Here is a 22,632-nt window from a genome sequence, read left to right on the forward strand (position 1 = left end):
TTAATTTTAAAAACTTTCAAGATTTTGAAAACTAAAAAATTTTTTCTTTTAATTAACATAATTTAATAAAAAATATAATTTTTGTAAAAATATTCCTAATTTTTGTAAAAAAAATAGTAAAATTTAAAAAAAATAGAAACTGAATTTTGTATTAAAAAATAAAACTTTCAAATAATTCTGGTGTAATATTTAGACTTGTACTTAATTTTTAAATTAAAATTAGAGAAAATTTCGAGTTAAAAATTGCTTTAAACCCAGCCTGTTGAGCTATTGTGTGAACGAAAAAAGTTAAACAGGATAAAACATTAGCTGAAATACCAGAGAAGTACATAACAACGTATTCAGATGCTTGTTTACTTTGCATTTCGATAAGGCGTTATGTGAGGTAAACCCTTCAAATCTCCGTTAATCAGCCAATGTTTTCTAATCATACAAAAAAAGAGAACATAAATTGCTTTGAAACCCAGCCATAATTGTAATGTTTACAACAAAAAAATATTGCAATATTTGAATTTGTTTTGTAATAAAATAGAAAAATCATTAATTTATTGCATATAATAGAAAATCATTTATATAAAAAAACTTAAAAAATAATAATAAATCAATACTTTTAATAACTAAAAACGTAAAAAGTCACATGCTATATATATTCAATTATATATAACCTATCAGTAAATATTGTTGCAATGAGTATTTCAAATAAAGGTACTGGCCTTTAGTTTGGTTTGTTGCATTTGGCATTTTTTTTTAACTAAAATTAATACAAAAACAAAAGGAAGCTCTAGTGAATTAGTGTCTCTTTCCATTACAAAAACAATAAAAAGAAACAAAAAATATACAAACTTAAAAATAATAAAACTAAAATTATTATTGTACAAAACTAGCTACAAAAAATAAATTCGAAACGAAAGGTTTTTCTTTAGAATTTGTTTAAAAAAATTCAGCAAAATATAAAAAACAAAAAAAGTTCAAAAATAAATATTTTCGTTACATTAACAATGACCATGAAAAAATATCAAAAAAAGAAGAAATCATGTGCCTGCACAAAAAAAAATTAAAAACTATTTTTTAAACCATTTAAAAATTTAAATGTTTTAAAAAATACAAAAAAATAATATGTTTTTGTAAAATAAAATTTCCAGTGGTTGTGTTATAATATTAAGTACGCTTTTAAGTGCGATTTGAGTTTGGCATATTTGTTGTTGTTGGTTTTTTAGATCAGCAAAATGGTGTTTAAAAAATACCTTAAAGCACATTCATTTTCAAAAAAACTTTTTGTTGAGGAAATACAAAAATTAATTTTAAATCTTATTGCATTTTTTTATAAATTTCTTTTCTAGGTGATTTATCCCTTATCTAATTCATTAACATCTTTTGATTGTAAAAGTCAAACGGTGTAGTTGTTGTTGCGGATGCACTAAAATGATGTTGTTGTTGATGGGAGGACGGTAAATTTGTGTGCATAGCAGTAGAAGGTGGTGGTTGACCATTGAAACGTGGCAAACCAAAGAAGCCAGGATTCCTAGTCATTGGTGAGGCCATTGCATGACCGCCAACACCAACGCTATTGCCATGCATTACTCTTGTATTTGCAAAACCAGAAGGATTCAAAAGATTCCAGTTGTTCATTAAGTGTGGAGGCGGTCTTACGGCCGCCGCCGCTGCTGCTTGTTGCTGAAAAACAGCCATTGAAGGTAAATGTGGGATGTTGTGTTGTTGCTGCTGTTGGTGGTGATGTTGCTGATGCTGTTGTTGCTGCTGTTGCCGCATAGCAGCATTGGCCATACTAAATTTTTTATGAAATTCATGCATATTCAGCATACCACGATGAGCTGCTGAATTGCGTCTTGTGGACGTCGCTGATGTTGTTTTACCCATCCCCACCGCCGCAGGGACATTGGTATTATTTGTGGCGCAGGCATTCGTTTGTCCATTGTCGCTTACCTATTCCCTGTATGGTTTGCAGTAAGAGTAACGGTGGTTCATGTGCTGTGAATAGGAGCCGGAATGTGAGAAACGTTTTAGGCACTTGGAACATTGGAACGGTTTTTCGCCGCTATGCAAACGTTTGTGTTCCGTCAAATGATGTTTGTGCTTGAAAGCCTTTGGACAGTCCATACACTGATAGGGACGTTGGCCGGAATGCTCATATTTATGTCTCGCCAGCGAGCTTTGTTTAGCAAATGCTTTATCACATTGATCACAAATGAAAGGCAAATCAGGATCACCAGCATGACCGTGAGTCTCGGCCTTGGCCCGTTTGGGTTTGGGTGGCATAAGGGCGGCGGCGGCCTGAGCTTGGGCATGGGCATATTCATCTTCATGTGATATCCGTGATTCATCATCACGCCATGAACGTTTCTCGGAGCCGGGGCTTAAGCTATTGCCTCTAAAGTCCAAAGTGGAACCCATTTTAATACTGTTCATTAGAGAATGTTGACGGGCATAATCGGCTGATCCAGGTGTCATTTGGAATAGCGCCTCCATGGGCATAAGACTGCGCTGGGCAGCTGCCATGGCGGCGGGCATCATGTATGGGGGTAATTGTGAAAATGAGGGGAATGCAGCAGCGCCTCGTGGCGTGGAAGTTTGTTGGGGACCCAACAGTGGGGCTTCAATGGGTGAGGGAGTTTGTCGTAGATTGTGAGGTAAGTTTGGTGCACCATTTGCCTGTGAGGGAGCAGCAAAGTAAAGAGCTGCCGCAGCAGCTGCAGCCTGGGCTTGTTGTTTGAAAACAGCCGGCACAGAGGCAGCCGAGTTGGGTGACAATGAGGTGGGTGGTGACATTTTGCGGCTTAGATTAATGGCCTCTGCCAAATCGCCAGCGACATTAGCATTTGCTGTCTGCATTGGGGCAATACCATATAATGGAGAATGTTGTTGTTGTTGACCGGAATTTCTTTGTGGCTTAACAGACAAATCCAAAGGCAATTCTTCAGAATTTCCCCCGGACTTGTTTAGCGGGGCATCTTCAAAGTTTTGTGTCTGACCTGCAGCCATTGGTGGCAAAACGGGCAAGGGGAATGCTGGTTTCAAATTGTTGTTGTTATTATTAATATTATTATACTGCATTTTACGTTCCCTTGAACGATTATTTTGGAACCATACTTGTACAACACGAGCATCCAATTGTAGACGAGAGGCAATCAAACGGAATTCTTCACGACTTGGACGTGAATTAATGGCATAATGCTGTTTAAGATGTTGCTGTTGTTCCTCAGTAATGGCGGTACGTACACGAACTTTACGTTCAGCATTACTCTCTCCACCACTGGAACAATCATTGCGTGAAATGGAATCACGCTCATCCTGGTCATCTTCTACATCACTGGCAGCCATAAACGAGCTGGAATTTTGTGATTGATCCAAGACTTGTTGTTGCTGCTGTTGATGGTACTGTTGTTCCAGTTCTTGTTTAATGAAACCACACAAAACTTTTTCATGCTGCACCAATTCTGTGGGATGATTGAATTTCTTATCACAACGACTGCAGCGCAATTCAGCAACTGTCATGTTATTTGCTTCTTCAGAGGTATTTTCTTGGGCTGAGATTTCTTCTTCGTCCTTGTTGGCGGTATCTAATTGTTCTTCAGTTTCTTCTAGTTTTTCTTGTTTAATTTGTGTGCTAATGTTGGTGGGAGTGGTTATGGCATCGCGGCTTTCGTTTTGTTCTTGCTTGATGGGACTGACATTCAAGTGGGGATTTTGTGATATTTCAGCAGTATCTTTGGTAAGTTGAGATTCTTCAGTTTCTTTTTCATTTTCGTTAGTGGACTTTTGGGATGCATTCTGTTCCGCCGTTTCCTTGTTATCTGCATCACCGGCATCCAAATCCATTACCAATTTAGGTTCATCTTGATTATCTTCTTCCTGTAGTTCCACGGATTCGGAATTTAGATCTTCTTCTTCATCACCGGCATTACTGCTATTGGAGATTTTCAAATCTTTGCTGTTATCTTCCTCTTCTTCATCATCATTTTGTGTGGTGTATTGAGGAGGAGGTGTTAAAGTTTGTGATTGTTGTTGCTGTTCGGGTTCTTGATTATGTTGTTGTTGCTGTCCAGCAGCAGTCAATTCCAATAATCGCTGTATACTATATGGATGTATACGTGGATCCAATGCCATACTATAGAATGGATTGGGGAATGATGCTAATAGGGCAGCATTCATGGCACTATTATAATCGCCATATTTAGGTAGTAAATTGGAATAGAAAGGATTCGATTGAGCATTAGCTGCCGAGGCAGCATTTGAATCTCCAGCAAAATAATTCATGGGATTTGTTAGATTGTTGACCATGTTATTAGCGGCGGCGGCATCATTTTTACCATTTGGCGAGGTTACTTTGAGGCTGTTTGGTGATGCGTTGGCAGATTTCATGAGATTACGGCTATTATTGAGCTTGAGACCCATGCTAATACATTTCTTGGAGGTCATGTGCGATGAAAAGGAACCGGAATGCGAGAAACGTTTGCCACAGTTATCACAACCAAATGGCTTTTCGCCGGAATGTATGCGCACATGCTCTTTCAGGTGGTGCTTAAACTTGAAGGCCTTATCGCATTGATTGCACTTGAATTTGCGCAACAAAGCCGATTCATCATGGCTAATCATGTGACGTTGCAGGCGATAGACATTGGCAAAAGCTTTGTGGCAAATTTTGCAACTCTGTAAAGAAAGGGAAAAATAGACGTTTTGTTAATAAAAAACACAGGTCATTGACTTTATTAATTAAACTTAGTATTAAATTTGCAAAATCACTGGCTGCTGCTTATCAGTTTGATTTTTTTGCTAATTCGTTAAACGGCCAAATTCTTTTAGGCAGATAACACGAATTTGACTTTCTGTTCATTTCCTACAGGGTATTATGAGATTGAGAGTAAAATTCAATCTCTCTCGCAATACAATTTTAATTCATTAATTTTATAGTATTTAAGTTAAATATTTACCAAATTATGTCCCATTGATAATTTCAAATTCATTTTGATGAATTCTTCAAAAAAGTTTATTGTATAAAACACATTTTATTGAGATTTTACAACCGTGGTACTCTTGTGATGTTCTCTTCTCTAAACTCAATTTAAGACTGTCAAAAGGTGCAATCACACGTTTTGCACGTTTTGCCTTTGCATTCCAAAGGAAAAAACACGGTTTGGGTTATTGTCGCCAATGATTGCTGTCATCATGTCGCGATCATAACAACATTACTGTGTATGTTGTCTGTCAGACCGGCCGTTGATTCCTCTGTCTCTTAATTGTCAATTAAGCTTTGTTGGAGGTAGAAATTATTTTACCTCAACTAGAAATAAACAACAACAACAATGAATGTGTATGAGAAATGTACCCCACCACCTTAAAAAGTAAAACAACAAATAAACAAAGGTGGGGAATTACACAAACAACAACCACATCAATTACAAATGCAAGGTGTAAACATCAAAGTCAAAAAACCCCCCGAAAGAGAAATAGAACAAAAGTGTGAGAGCGAGAGCATGAGTGAGCAAAACAATTCAAGAAGAAGAGTGCTCCAAATAAAAGTGGGTTCAATGATTGTATTTTGATGTGGTATGATGACTGAACGCCCCCTGCAAAAGTAATTGTTTTATTTGTTTATTTATCTGCAGGCTGTTCATAATAAACACACGCAGCCAGACTTTGGGGAATAGGAAATAAGTAGGAGTTTAATGAGTATGGAGAGTGGAGACTGGCTAGAAAGAGAATGTTGACATGTACGTTGCATTATCAAAACAAAGAAATCATAAATTTATGAGAGTACCAATGAAAAGGTGCAATACTTGCAGATGCTGACATATGGTTGTCATAATTTTGGAGGAGATTTATTAGTGATATAATCAAATAGTGGAGACAAGTACTCGTTGTTGGGAAATCGAATACTTGAAGTGAAATTAAATGAATGGGTATAATTTACCAATCAGAAGGAGTTACATTTTGCAATGACTTCATTATTTTTATTTATTTTTTTTTAACTATAGAAAATTATGAAATAAACACAATAAAAAATCTAAACACTTTTAATGTATACCACTACCACCTATGATTATTGAGTACAATATGTATCCATTCATTGTTAATATTTTTTTGGTTTCCTTTTAAAAAACCGAACGTTTTCATGTGATCGTCCACTTGAAACTAAAATACATTGTAGAAAATGATAAAAACCACATAAGGTACATATATGCAAGCATTTACCTTTAAAAAAGATAACAAACAAAAACATATGCTTAATAATTACTCTATATTGCACACAAGAACAACCTGAATTTTAAAATGTTCCAGGGCCAAAGATTGCCTAGACAAAAAACAAAACAAAAGCAATACTCAGTTTTTTTAAGTGCTTAAATTAATAATTTCAATTAAAAATTGGCGCCTATTTTTTATAGAACATTATTTACTCTTTTTTCTCTTATATTCGTATTCCAACAGTTGTGTGTCGATTTTGCATCGATTGTGTTATGGGGTTTTGAGAAACTGGTAAAAAAATAAATGTTAATTAATTTGCTTCAATTAAAGATGGGTTACTTATACACACACTGAGTATTATATTTGCGGTGTAGTAACCAGAAATCATGAATCACTACCGCCACTTGTATACAGCCAACTAATTATTGTATGTAGCTTTGTATATAAGATGGATGAAATGCTTGTAGAAAATGAAAACATGGCTTGATTGTGGCTTTATTTCCATTTCAGTTTCATTGTGGACAAAGTTCAGTATGAAATGTATTTATACATAGTATGTATGTAAACCTAGGCGTAGACCATGTGTGAACAAACTCATCTCTACGGGAATGATATATCATGAGTTTGTTTGCTGTGTTGTTTTTGTTTTTATAGGTCCATTCTATTGTGTGCCATAAATCGAGCGATATGACTAATAACATTAATTAGCGTTTCGTTTTTTTTTTGCTACGTTTAGTCATTTGAAACCTCTTGAAACTTGTAATAATATTCTAGCGGTTTACAGGTTTTTTTATTAAACGAATCATAAAAGAACAAGGAGATGAGATCATTTTTAAGATGTTATAATTATTTTTTTTGTTTTTGTAAAAAAAGATTCTTTGGAAATTGCGTATAATTGAAGTTTATTGAATTCGTTTTTTTTTTCTTTTCCATATACATATGTATATTTATTTTTTCTACAAAAGAAACAAAAAAACATTTATTTGTTTTAAAAACAAAGACATCTGACAGCGTCAATGTTTTCATGCCGCCGCCGCCGTTCAATTGTATTGTCAAAATATTTTGTTTTCTAACACGAAACCGGAAATTTTGTTTAATAAATAAAAGTCCAAGCTAAAGTCATTAAATGTGTGTCGTTTTTTTTTTTAATTTTTATATTTTCAAAACTTTTATTTATGTTTGGTAATACAAAAAAAAAACAACAACAACAAAAATATGTATCCGTTTCCTTTTTGTCATACCTTGATGATAAGAAAGCTTGGCTAAACACAAAAACAAAATAAACACCAGACATGATGGCTACAAATAAATTTTTCTACATGAAATTGCGCCATATTTTGTTTGCCTTGCATGCTCTGGCCATTCATTGGCTACAAATGTTTCCAATTTCAACTACCACAAATACCTGTTTCCATGACAATGTCTTTTTTTTAACAATTTAAATGGCTGACTTATCTACCCGGTTACCTGTTAATTCAATGGCTGTCAAACACTAAACAACAACAAACACCTGTTCTTTTGTTTCCATTTTAAAGTCACTGTACCAATCACAATAGAAGTAACTAACGGCCGTTACTCACTCTCCCCCCAAAATTTCTGGCTCTCAGAGTTGGAGTTTGGGGTCATTTGACATGTAATTAATCTCTTATTGATTAGTTTTAATTGTCATTTCCGCGAGTTAAGATGTCCGTTGTTGGTCGTTTTTTGTCCGCCGTTAGTTGTTTTTTTTTTGCAAATGCTTTTTGTGCCTAAAGCCAGTAATCAAACGGATATAATTGTTAAAAATACACTTAATAATTGTGAAAACAAAAAACTTGTGAGAAATTGTATTCAAGTTATTGTCATAAATGTTAAAGAAATTTATGTAAATTTCCCGGGAAGTTCGCGTCGTTTTTCGGTAAATGGAGTGTGTGTGCGTTCGTGTTCCGGTTCGTTTTTCGTGTTTTATAAAGAAAGAAAATTGTAACGTTGAAAATAATGAAGTGCTAAATGGAAAATATCGGTTAAATGATGTGGAGTGATGTATCAAATCGAAACAAAGTTGATCATGCTGCAAAACTATTGCCACCCTCCACCCACCCACCAATCATGTTGATAAAGCGGTTATGCATGACATCATCTTCCATAAGTCAAGTGAGAGACTTACCGGTGTACTCGTTGTCTTGTGTGATTGCATTGTTGTTGTTGTTTTGATGAAAGTAACGTCGTGAAATAGAGAAATTATCAAAAAGTTATGGAAAGTCATCGGTTGAAAAATATCATTAAAATGTGGCAAACAAAGTTGATCGTGTCGTAAAATCCCCATCACCCCACCCTTCTATTAGACAATGACGTAATCGTTAGTGAGTCTTGTTGGGATTTGCCGGTGTGTTTATTATTTACGTATATGTGTTGTTGTTGTTGTGATATGGAAAGAAACCCGAATTAACTATCGTAGTACGTTGAGTGAGTCGTTAAAATACTAATGAAACATCGTGTAATGAAGAAAGGCTTCAATTAATAAATGAAAAAAAAAAATAGATACGAAAACGAAAACAATAGATACGAAGACGAAACCGGTCGTCGGGTTTTGTACGTTAAATAGAACTTGGGGGATGGAGTTAAACAGAAGAAATAGTACGTAATGTCATATAAAGGAAAAATGGATATCAACAGAGTTGCAGTTGTTTAATGTTTTGCTAATTTGGCGAGTGGAGATAACGAGAAATCCAAATAATCAAAAAAAGAAAACAGAAATACCTAGGTATTAGCAGATTTGTCATATCGTATGTTTTATGAGTGCGGGAAATAGTGAAGAAACGGAAATAAAATATGTAAACGGAAATACAACTAGAGTTGCCACATTGTTCAGATAAATAGAATACAGGCAAAAACAAAGTAGAACAACACGAATTAATAATAAATGAGGTACGCTAGATAGGTGGAGATAAAGAAGACAAATTAATTACTATGTGTGATAGAGAAATTCAAATAAACGAGAAAACAAAATGGGTGTCGGAAGTGTGTATTAGTGTCGTGTCACAAACATGAAATAGAACAACATGTAAGTGTGGTGAGTGAAAGAGATATCAATAAAGCGGAAATTAAAACAATCGGGAATGCAATAAGAGTTGCCACATCGTTCAGAAAAATAAAAATCAGGCAGACAAGCTGAACGCTGCGCAAGATATATAAATTGTACATAATAAAATATACCTAATAAAGATGAATTAAAAAAAAAAGCAAAGTACCTACATCACAAATTAATAAAAAAATATATTGTGGTTGATGAAAATGACAAACTAAAGCAGAAATTTTTGTTTGCTGAAACACACAATAATACAAAAGACTTCAACTGCATAAGGGTAAGTTAAGATAAAGTGTTTTGTGAAGTAAAAATAAATGTCCCAAAACATATTTTGATTATTTCAAAAAACTATTCTTGGTAATTTTGTGGCTTTTAAAAAAAGTAAACAAACATTTGTTGTGTTTGAATTCGTGTAATCTATTTTTATGAAGCAAGTTTGAGCCGCAACTTGGTTTAGTAATGAATCATGCACAAATATATTTTTTGGTAAAATTAAAAGCCCCAAACATTGTTTAATTATTTAAAAAATTATTCTTGATTATTTTGCGGCTTTTTAGAAAATAAACAAACATTTATTGTATTTGAATTCGTGTAATCTATTTTTATTAAAAACCTTACACCGCAACTTGGTTTAGTAATGAATCATGCATGAATATTTTTCTTACCCAGAGACCTTTACACTAAAATCCCCTTTCTTTAGAATAAAGAAACGTAATTTCCCAGTTGCATTTTATTGCAATAATAACACATGATAACAACGATGTATACCTTTCTTTCATAACAACAATAGTATTTTTAATTGTTATTGTTTTAGAAAAATAATAATAAATTACGCAGAAATAAATAACTACAATTTTAAGGTTTCAAAAACCTCACATTTATTTTAAGAGCCACTTGACTCTGGAAAAAGTAAAACCCAAAACAAAATTGAATAAGATTTCGTAATAATTCTTCTAAAGGCTTTTATTTTTTTTTATTATACTAAAAAATCCCCAAAGGTATTTAACAATTAATTATAATTTTGAGGTTTCGAAAATTCTTAGCAAGGAAAAAAGTAGAAGTAATACAAAGCTGAGTCAAATTTTGTTTTGATTTTCTTTTTTATTATAAAGAAAAAAATCCCAAAGGCGCCAACATTCTCTAATGTGAATTTAAGCTATTTTAAATACCCATTTTCAAAATGTTCAAAAAAGTGAGCCAATATTCCATAGGTGGTATTAAGAAGACCACAAAATCTTTGTACAATAAAATTTTGTTAAAAAAATGTCTTTTTTAATTCTGTGTGACACCCAGCATGGTGGCATATTTAATAGTCATAAAAGCTAACTGTCAAACAATGACACATGGTTGCCAGATTTGCCCAAGATATAGGAAAGAAAGGCGCTTGTTGTTGTGCCTACACTTAAAGAAAACATGTTGGCTATGTCATCATTGTTTTCTGGCGGCTGTCGTTTCTTTTTTGGTTTTATTTCAAAATTGTTGAAATAATTAGCATTTTCAGTAGAAGTAGAGACATACACACAAACACACTCATCAAAGGGATTGACGTGTGTTTTTAAAGAGGGGTCGGTCGGTGGGATGTTTATATTTTTTGTGATGTTGCTCTTTTTGTTATTTGTGCATAAGGCACCTGTTGTGGTCTGGTTGAAACGTATTTTTATTGATGATTTCTTTCAAGAAGCTTTTTTATTTAACATTTTTTTCAACGCAAATGCCAATTGAAATGTTTTTTCGTCTGCAACTTCCCATTTTTTCCTACCTTTCTAAAAATTGTCTTATCAATTTGAATGCTTGCTTTTGTTGTTACTTTTCTAAATATTGAATTTATTGTTTTGAAACAACAACGACCTAATTTTTAATAATTATTATTATGATTGTTTAAACATTTTACTATGAATTTGAGATGCGTTATCACCACAATGGAACAAATCACGCCGTTTTTTGTATTTCTAAAAAGCAAACGTAAAAAAGTGAATGAAATTCAATATTCACAATTACGTATAATGTCGCGCCAAATCAAAAAAGTACCCTTATCTACCTATTTTTATACTAAGGAATATTCAACGTAAAAATAATAAAAAGTTCAAGAAGAATCAGTAAGAAAAGAAAAGTGGGCTAAACATCAAGCATACACACACTTGCATCACACAGAGATCAATCTTGGGGGTTATCATGGACCCCTTCAGAAATATTCTCAATGTGGTTTTTGTCGTCACAACAATTTCACTTGTTTGTTATGTCCAAAAACAGGTCTTGATTTTGATCAATCCATTTCTTTTTTTTTTCTTTTTTTTTTTTGCTTTGGAAATGAAATGAGTTCCATACACTCGACCCAAAAGTTCAATAACATGGATTTTTATATATAGAATAATACTGTTGAGTTGTGTGTTTCACCCAGTCATCTTCATCACCATCACCTATTAATTTACGTAGTACCTATTTTGTCAAATTTTAAAAGCATTTCAATATATTTTGCAAAAATAATTTCCGAAACCACACCAACCATGTCGCCCGGTGGATTATCTTAAATTATGTGGTATTCCAATATATGGAAAATTAATATTTCACTTAATTAAACAATCACAATTTTTGTGGTTTTCTGTCTTACCATCATACAAAAGAAGAAAAATAAATCGAAAACCTGAAATATGAATTCTTACAACAAAACTGTTGAAATTACATTTCTTTCATTTGCCGTTAAAATTATTTACGTTCAATATTTTGTGTCAGCAAATGGGCTGTAATATCAAAAGAGTTGAATTTCCCTATAAATTTAATTTTTTTTTCATTTCTTCATTGGCCAGCCATCTGTCGTCCTCCTGCTCCAAAGAATTTTTCTCAAGATCTCTGCGTTGCGTTAAATTAATTTTTTTGTTTTGTATGTTGAATATTGTTGTAAATAAATGTACCCACAACAAGAGCGGCGGAAAACGTGACGGCAACAACTAATCATTAGCACTTATCAATGGGGAGAAGAAGAAGAACGAAAGACAGATGAGAGGAACAAAATCCCATATGAACCGTTTTTTCAAACCACATAATGTGTGTTGGGGAAATTAGGTCTCCTGGGATCGATGTTGATCTGGTGATAATGTTTGAAATGCTTTATGATTCTATGAATTAATGATTGTGCATATGTTTGCTTGCTTCATTTACTTGTGATTTGTTTTTTTTTTCGTCTCCATAATTTATGGGATTTTTACTAAAATTTGAAATGTAACTCAAGTGTATGGAAATTTAATTAAGAACCACTTGAGGTAAACTAATTAACAGGTGGGTGTAACACAAAAAGGAAATTGGTTGAGTACTATCATATAGAGGAACTTGACATATTTGTATTTAAAGTTATTTGAATTTAATAGTACGGCTACACAAGAATTTTTTGCCGGGTTAACCCACTTCGAGAGGATTTATTTAATGTTTGCGCTATGGAATTGACATTTGAAATCCAAACCCACTGGGTAAATCCGGTTAAGTGTAACCGGGGTATAACGTTTGGAAGTTACAATAAACATCAAACCTTTCTATTTTGTATTTGTAAAATGGCTTTAAATCTAAGGTTAATTTTCTGTTCAGGAACCTTGAATTTATTTAGTTTTCATAATTAAAAGTATGCGTAATTAAAAAGTTCATATCACCCATGAATAACATACATAAATCGCAAGCTCACTTGCTACAAAATTCAAATTGCAATAATTTTAAATAAAGTTGGAGACAGAGAAACAAAGTTTTTAATAATTTGCTGCACGCTCGTGCAAAAAAAAATAAAAAATAAACACATACATGGTCATTTTTTAAAAATTATTGGAGTTCACATGAAAATGAATTCTTTTAGTCCATTTTTTTCCTGCATGCTGCCAGAGTTATATGCGTAAAATAAATTGCTTTTAATTTTTCACTTTACGTGGTGGGGAAAAACGCAATGGTAACAACAATCGTCATCATCAGCATCATTGTTATTTACTGAGAAGAATGAAGATGAGATGCAGAGGGGGTCCAACAAATGCCACACAAAAAAAGTTGACCTTTTGAGAGTTGAACTGAAGGTTTTTGTGCGAGCTATATTTGCTCTGCGTTAAGCACTTGTAATTGTTTGTCTGTGCATTATGAGCTTTTATTTCATGTAGCAGCCAGCCACCAGTCAGTCGTCAGCAGGTCAAAAGACAACAGCAGCATTTTGTTGCTCTGCCTTCACCTAAAGTGGATGCAATTTTTCAATTTCGAAATGTAAAACTGTTTGGTTGTTTCTTTTTTTACCTCTGGACACTCGTCACTGACTGCCAATGGAGCTTGGCAGTGATGTCTTTCCCTCTGCCGCCTGCATCTGTCTGTGGTTTTTACAATTTGAAGTAGTTGAAGGAAAAACAAAAATGAAAGTAGGAGGAGGCAAAACCAGCTTGTGCACACAAAGGTAACAAATGGCTTCAATGGTTAAAAATTGTTTAAATAAAAGATAAAAAACCATCATCAACAAATGCGCAGTTAAACAAATATTTAATTGTTGCAAGCTTCAACAACGATGCTATCTACCTACAGTGGAACAAGTTATGGAGGGTTTAAAGTTCATTTAATTTTTCCATTTATGTGGAGTACCAGAATATTTTAAAGTTTCCACTGTCCAGTGCAGTTTTTTCTCGTATGAAATGAAACAAACATTGACTGAGTGAATGATTTGCTTGTGTTAATGTTGTTTGCTATTTTACTTCCACATAACCTTCCTCACATTGAAATGACAACGAAGGAGAAGAAGAAAAAAAGAGTTGACCAATAATTTATGGCCAGTCATTTGGTCAGCAATTATATTGTGTATGAGGAGTTGGACGAGAGTATTTGACCTTTTTTAGTCCAACTCAAAACTGCAGCATTTCAAGTAAGTCAACAACAATTTATTTATTCACTAACTGAAGTTAAAGCTTAATTTTTTATTTTATATTTGGTGTTTTAGCTCAGATATTTTGGAGTAAATATAACTTAAAATTATTGGCTATTCATCCTGATGTTCCGTAGCTTGTTTACCGATTTTTTAAGGGGATTAGTCTATTTAAAACTTTTAAAAATAAAAATTACAATTAAACCAAAAAAAAAAAAAAATAACCAAAGGGTTGCATTTAAAATATTAATCACATCTACCTTCAATAAATATTTAAAATTTTAATTAATCTTATTTTAACGTAGTACATGATCTTTTTAACAATTTTAAAATTAACATTCTTATAAAATATTCTAATGACCCACTTAACTGTGGAATTCCGTAAGCTTACTAGGGAACACCTTTCTCTCTTAGCCTAAGGCCAAATCATATGTATTAAAAACTGTAAATATTAGTTCATCTGTCCATTTGTTGCTGTGTCTGAACAATCATCTCATGTGGTGTTGACCATTTAAAAAATGATGGTCAACAGAGCTATCAACAAACCCATCAACAGTTAAAAATGTTTAACTGTAAATAAAAATCCCCATTATTGTATGTATAAATGTCTATATATTACATACATACGTAGATATTTAAACATTGTAAACAATTTTACAATTTTTTTCTGTTACTCAATGATTTTTCATATGCCTGAACCGCATCCGAACCCTTGGCGGGCGACCTTTTTCAACCATCACGTGGTCAAGTGGGTGATGCCAAATCCATTTGCAGAGCGGCAGTCATTGCTACTGCTGCTGTTGATACTATTCATTTATTTGACCTATGAATGTTGGCTTTTGTAGACTTTGCTGTCCACTCCGGCTTACAGTTGAGTTAAATTCAGTTTTTCTACTGTTGCTGCTGCATTGCAATGTTGAAAATGTCACCACATAGTGGTTAGCCATATACTTTATATGGCGAGAAATGTTGATGGCCGAACGAACAAACGACTGACCAACCAACCGTTGGCCGGTTTGTTATATAGTAAATATATCACATGTGTGTTAAACTGGATTTAAATAGGCGCGCAACAGCCAGCTTTGCATTGTTCAATATTGGTTAAATTTAATTTTTTTGAGCAACCTCATAATTTGCTTTAATTTTTAACTTTTTTGTATTACAAAAGGACGTAAACACAACAAAGCTTAACGTGAGCTATACATTCTTCTTTTTCTGTTTTGTTATGTTCAGCAAATAGTTAATAAGTTTTAAATGCGATTAATCTGTGCAACAATTCAACCCGCCAAAAGCTATAACATATGCCACTATTTGCATAATTAATTGGTTTTCACACATAATTGTATTATTGTGTCCACCAGTAGTGGTGTGGTGGCCTCTGATGATGTTGGTTAACAAATTGCCAACAATGCCATAAAACTGTTCACACTGGTTCATTTATGATATTGTATTATGTTATGAATTTAAATGTAAAAAAAAATTTTTGCAAATTAATTACTTTTATTTGGTATAGTTCCACGTATTCTCTTGTGTTTATTGTCAGATATTAAAAGTCTTGTAGAAGTTTAAAATATTATTTTTTTTTTATTTCTAGATTTCTTCGTGTTGAATCTCATGCCTAGTTAAAGAACCTGAATTAGCAAATCAATCGCGTAATTTACGTATAAATGGTTGTTCCCAAATTTGGGTTTGCCAATGCACAAAAATAACGTCTAATATGCCTGATGATCGAACTGAAACCAACCATGGAATGTCCATAAAAAACAATTGAAATTGTCAAACTTGACATATTTGCATTTAAAGTTATTAAAAGGAGACAGATTCCTGTAACATCATTTTTTAAACGATATGAGCCGCATAACCAACACCGATTGACTTACATTTGCCATATTTGCATTTAAAATTATTAAATCGAAACAAAGGAAAAAAGGACTCTTAGAGTTGGTCCTGAACAGCCTTAAGAACATTATTGAGACGATGAAAGACTGAAGAATATCTTGATATATTTCCTTTCAAATGTATTAAACAGAAATAAATGAAGTTAGCAGAATTCATTCAAAAATCTTGTAGGTGATCCAGTTCAAACTCTTTGGAAAAGGGGGCTTGATGTAGACATTGAAGAAGAAGAAGCTAGGCATGTTTGGATTTATTTGCAAAGTTAGTAATAGAAAACCACAATAAAAACTCAAAAAAAAAAAAAAAATAGTGGCAAGTCTAACTAGCCTCTAGTTACCCGTAACGTAGAACATCCTCGATTGAGATCAACCCAAACGTAAAATGAAATTAAACCCTTATTTTTTGTCATAAGTATTTTCAAGTGAACGCAAAATCCAATGATTGTGTTTACTCAATTCTTATCTCAAAAATATATTGAAATATATAAAAATACTATGAATGAATGCATAAAACAAAACGTAGGCGTATACCTCTTAATTCGAAAACAAAAACACTTGCATAGTGTTCTTTTTTCTTTACTTCTCTCTGTACCAACCGTATTTCCGTTCATGGTAAACATTATCAGGAGACTAATAAAAAAGCCTAAAGGTTAGTAGTTGTACTAAGGAATGCTCCTCCCCTCTTTCTTAGTAGTAAACACAGTGTGGAATAGGGTTTTTGTACTAGCGAAGATATCATTTGCCACTTGGTCTTGTTTCAACAACAATACAACATGGGTTTTTTATCTCTTCGTCATAACTTTCAATTGTTTGTCTTGTGTGTGATGAGTGGAGGCCATAGTTGTATAACTGAAACTGATAAGATTTCTTATTACAACTACCTAGGCAGGGGCATATAGAGACTAAAAAAACCCAAACAACATCAAATGCCTACCATACTTATAATAGTTTTGTTTTTGTCTTACTTTTACTGATAAGAAGGTAAGAAAACGAAGAACTTTTTTCTTCGCTTAGAAATGGCGTCTTGAGCCATAAAAAAAGCAACAACGCATAACTATAAACACATATAGAGCAAACCCGTTCGTTGGTATTGATATGGTTACGAAGTTTTTCGGCAAATCACACACACGCGACCCGAACGCAAAGTAAGAGAGCAAATGTTTTGATTTTTTTACTTCAGTCTTGTACTGAATGTCATGCAAGCAGGTTGATGCCGCTTTATTTGCTTTTTTTTGGGTACACTGAAAAGATTTTGCAGTTGTACAGCAAATATGTGGAGGGAAGAATTTGAAAATGATTTTTTGTTTTGTATTAATATTTTTAATGACATAGAATGCCTCGTCTGCAATGCAACAACTGTGAGGTAGAAATCGATGTTGTTTAACAATTTTTATTTTTTGTCTAAATTTACCCGAATTTCGTTAATTTTATTTTATTATATTTATGTTAAGACCCTTAATGTAAAAATATAAAAAAATAACGAAATCGCTATCATTAATTAACTCTTAGCAATCGCAGTTTTAATAACAGAAACTGAAGTGGATACTTTTGACTGTGATTCACTGTATATTATTTTTAATTTTAGTCATACAAAGCGAACGCGCCAACAATATTTTTTTTCTATTTGAAAATTTTGCCTTTTTAGGCGAAGATCATTTTTAGTATTATTTTTTTTTTTAATTTATTAATCGAGCTTTTTTATGATCTATAATGCAAATGAAAAAGGAAAGCCGACGATTCGAACCCACACACCCACCACTATGTTTGACTCTGAACGCTAACACGGCGTGACAACTTTTTTCCTGTGTTTTTCATTTCATACTCAATATGAAAATCATCACCCTGTTCTGTTCTGTCAGTGTAATTTTACCCACACATAAACAATTTAAGCGCTCGCTCTTCTTGGTCGGCTATGATATAGAGATGAAAATTATGACCCTCATCCAAAATGTAAGTTTATATTACATTTCACTAAGGTGCTTGCTTGACATTATCACAAAAACATAAATTATAATTTTACTCGCAACACAGCTTACACCCTAACCCAAATAAAACCCACAATCTATGGGTCAGTTAGTTGTTCATGACCATAAGGGGTGGTGGGTAACACCCCTTATGGTCATGGACATAAATTCATTTCTAATGTATGGCGTTTTTTTTTTTTTGTTTAGCTAGGAGTCATTTTTTGTGTTACAAAAATATGAAATAATCTTCACAGATTGTTTACTTAAAAAAGCAAGATATGCAATGCATGTTTAACTTCCTGTCGAATCCCCTTCCTATACTCACAATTGGAGGAGGGTGGTAGAATAGAGGGAAAAGCGATTTCATCAGTCATATTAGAACTTTGCTGGCGAACAAAAAACTAACATGCTACCTATGGCTATGATGAGATTTTGTATTTGTTCTTGAAGTCTCGAGGGCAGTTTTAGGAATATTCGTTCTCCACTTTACTTCCTCGCTTTTCCCTCATATATCATATATTTGATGCCAAAATGTTTATGCAAAGTATGACCGCCTAGAGTTAAAAAAAAACTGGGGGCGTCTACCAAACCAAGAGCAAGAAGAAAAACTCAATTTAAATAGAAACTAAAACTAATTTTGCTAAAATGTTTTAAAAGGGAGATTTTATTAAACACGGTTTTTGCAGATATTCCAAAAAATCTAAATCAAAGATTTTGGAAAAGGTAGGGAGGACATTATGCGTCTACAAAGGGAGTTTTAAACAATCTAAAATGAGATTTGCTATAAATATCCAGTTTTAACGTCTTTAGCTTATTAGAAGTTATCAAAAGTTAAGATTCTACGCTCTTTCTCAATAAAGTTTGACATATTTACATTTAAAGTTATTATTGGACCTAATATTTTGGATGCCTTGCATATTGATTTACTTGTATTAAAATTTTGAGAATATCCATAGTATGTAATTTTCCACAAACTCATAAAAATTCTCAGATATTTAATATGAATTCCTGTTTAGAACCGGAAATGCCACATGCACACAAATATTCGTTTGATTTCGTTTTTTTCTCAGTTCAGATACTGACGCTGTTCATTCATAGTTTGATTAATCAAACAAAAAGTATACAAAAAACAACAACTTCAATCAAATCTTATTCTTGTTATGACTCAAAAGTCACAAATCAATTTTTTTTTCTTGAAAATGAAAGCCTCAATGGTCACCATACAAATGTACATGGGAAAACCACAAGAAGCCATTTTTAAACAGCATTCCAATCACATCAACCGAACAACCAACCCAACTTCTTGAGGTATTTAAATGCTAAACAAAGCTTACGCTTTGTTCTCATTTCTTAGTATGTACATATGAACGTGTAAAATGGAGGCAGGCAAATCGACATGGTACAAAGATCATTCTCAAGATTAAAAAGAAACAGCATTTAAAAAGTATAAGGTATAAAATTATGTGTAGCTGGGCGGCATGGCGGACAATGAGAATTAAACCTTTGTGGTTTTGTTATAAAAATAACGCACATAAAATAATTCACGTTTGTGGTTTTTATATAAATAATGAGATAGTTGCTTTAAACTGATATGAATCAGTGAAAGAAATCACTTGTTGTTGTTGCTTTTTTCCTTTTTCAAGCCTACATTACATTTGAGTGGCTATTTGAAACTTTAAGAAAATCAAGAAATTCCCTGGGCCTTATCAAATTACATCTCTTCAGAGTTGGTTCTTTCTTTTATACTCTAAACAATGTAAACTCTTTGTATTTGTGTTTAATGATCATGGAATTCAACCCCACCCCTTTGTTCTTTCTCGATACTTCTTGTTTTATGACTTTGAGTTACGAGCTCCGTTTTTTGTTGTTTTTTCTTTCAAGTGTACTTAAACATTTTCTTATTTAACGTATCATTAGCACTTGCAGTCATTATTCTTAACATAAAATATTATTCCAAAAGAATGAAAGAGAAACAAAAAATCTACTTACTTGATTAACACCATTTAGGGACTGTGGCGATTGCGCATTGGGTGAATGCATAATTTCATGTTTCTCCAATTCATGACGTGTCTGAAACAATGCACTACAATGCATACACTGATACGGTGGACTTATACTGCTGGCTGCCGAATTGTTATCACTGCCACCACATGAACCGGGACTTGAGGTGGAACGCATTGTATCCATGGTGGTATTATCGTAGGAAGCATGATGTTGCTGCTGTGCATGATGTGTAGGCAGTTGATGATGGTGAGCATTGAAGCCACCTAATAAATGGGATGTGGGTGAAGTATTGCCAGGATGATTTTGTTGTTGGTGCTGTTGCTGCTGCATGGCTAAGGCAGCCATGAATTGTGCTGCAGCAGCTGGATGTAAATTATGAGGCAAATGACCAGCAAAGGGAGATGTAGATAAATCTCCAAGTCCATTATTTGTGTTATGCTCTCCTCGCCCAATTTCTGATGGAGGTGGTGTATTGGGGGCGGAAGATGGGTTGTGATGGGTGGGTGTGTTTGTCTCATTATTAATACTATTGTTATTCTTTTCTTGACTATTGTTGTTATTGTTATTGAACATTTTCGTTTCACTTGAACTTTGTTGACTGTCATCACTATCCACCCCGGGATTTGTGGCATTTTCTGATGCTGTAGCACCGGCATGTTCACGATCCGCAGGCGGACTTGGATAGGAGGGTTCTATGTTGAGTTTATCATGAGGATGTTGAGTGGCAATGTGATCACGTAGGGACTAAAAGAAAATGGAAAGGTATATTTTGAAATATTTTCCTAAATTCTAGCTGAGAAAAGTAATAAGCAATAAAATTTTATATAAGAAAACTAAAAACGATACAAATTTAGGTTACTTATGAGATCAGATATTAATAGTGCTCGGATTTTGGCAATATATACTGACATTGAAGAATATGAGGGCTAACATATGCTGGTTAGTTGTGCTTGTTTCCATTCGTATCAACCTAAAGCCTGGCTTTAAGAACCGTCAAGAAAATCTATGTATGTATACCTCAGTAGTGCGATTCTCTAACTCATTTTTTGAGTTACCGACAATTGTCGGTAAAATTAAAATGCTTATAATTTCGGTAGTTACCGATGTTTTTCGGTAAGTTAGCGACGAATAAAAAGCAGTCGTAAAGTTCTATCGATAGCAAGAGTGTTGTCAACTTTTATTTGAACTTTTCATTCATAAATTTGCGTTTTAATTTTACCGATTTTTGTCGGTAACTCAAAAAATGAGTTAGAGAATCGCACTACAGATAACCTACTTTTTACTACATAACTGTACTGATTTAACTGATTGTAACTGAATATTGAAATTTGGTATTGTCTTTATTCTCTTTGGTATTTATTGACTGGTGTATTATCTCTTGTATACATAAGCTCTCAAAATTATATTTTGCCTTTTCTCTTTTTTTGGCTAATATTAAAACAATGTCAGCTTTATATAATTTATAATTTTCAAAAATATGCCAAATCCAAAGCCTATTTAAAAGTTATTAAAAAATACTTACTTCAAAACCATTCAATCGCACATGACATTGTGGACATGTAACCATAAAGTCCGTCTGTTGAGGTGTTGGGGAAGTGGCGCCCAACGAGGATGCTGGGGCACCATTTGAGTTTTCATCATCAACAGTTGTACTGCCACTACTGCTCTTTGACTGGTGATGATGATGTAATGTGGAGGTCAATGAAGGAACTGAAAAGATAGCAATGGAAGATAAAAATCATTAATTAAAAAATATTTCACAGAATTTTTTCTAATTAAAATAGGGTGAAATTTAAAAAAGTAGCCACTCATTTTATTTAATCAAAATAAATTACCCTGAATGTTATATCGGATAGAAGGAACACATTTGCTAAAGGTATACACCACATTGTTGCCGATGATCTCATTTTGAATTCTGTTTAAAGAAGGCGTAGGAAATTCAACAAAAATATACCTCAATCAAATTCGCTGGATGTACTGGATTGTTGACTTCATTTTCCTCTTCTTCTCTTTCTTATTTTTATGTTCAAAAGGTCGCCTTGCAAGATCACCATGTTGAATTCCATATTCTTCTACTTGTTGTTGCTGCACGCACATACTTAAACCAAGAAGGTGAGACACAAAAGCAACAAAACGCAAAAGACACTACAACCATACCGCACTTAAGTCAAGCTGGGCATTACTTGTGACGGAACACATTGACTCTCAGCCGAGAGAGTAGAGGAAGCTAGTAGGTAAGACGAAAGCCAACCAACCGCACAAAAGACCTGTCAAGTCATGGTGAGACATATACAAAGAAGAAGAAAAAACAAAGCAATCTCAAGATGGTTGTTGGTTGGTTGGCTTGATTGCATTCTTACCTCTTGCTCCTCCTCCTCCTCGTGCCACTTCTTGGCTTCTTCTGGTCCTCACTTAATACTTTACGGTAAACAACAAAAATGGAGTTGATTATAATAACAAAAAAAGAAAACACCAGAGACCTTATCTGTGTGACTGCTGCCTGCCTGCTTGTATTTCTATGTATGAATGGTTGCAGAGTACAGTTGCTTGTATGAGATGACGGTGACTACAAATACGATTTAGTAACGGGTGATTGTTAACATTAATTTCAATTGAGAAAGAAGATTGTGT

At 33.5% G+C, this 22,632-nt stretch overlaps 1 protein-coding gene across 1 annotated transcript in view; it reads right to left on the reverse strand.

The window, feature by feature from the left end:
- Window positions 1–506: 506 nt before the first annotated feature.
- The window catches only part of zfh1 (Zn finger homeodomain 1), a 41,935-nt gene continuing 19,809 nt past the window's right edge, over window positions 507–22,632 (reverse strand). Inside the window, exons 2-4 of the mRNA XM_073960929.1 lie at window positions 21,524–21,711; window positions 19,987–20,745; window positions 507–4,668 (exon numbers count right to left, since the gene is read on the reverse strand). Of these exons, the coding sequence (XP_073817030.1) occupies window positions 1,945–4,668; window positions 19,987–20,745; window positions 21,524–21,711 (3,671 nt within the window). The 3' untranslated portion in view covers window positions 507–1,944. The remainder of the gene's footprint in view (window positions 4,669–19,986; window positions 20,746–21,523; window positions 21,712–22,632) is intronic.

Source organism: Musca autumnalis, unplaced genomic scaffold (genome assembly GCF_047663935.1).
Source record: "Musca autumnalis isolate F117 unplaced genomic scaffold, ASM4766393v1 scaffold_1, whole genome shotgun sequence".
Lineage (NCBI taxonomy): Eukaryota > Metazoa > Arthropoda > Insecta > Diptera > Muscidae > Musca > Musca autumnalis.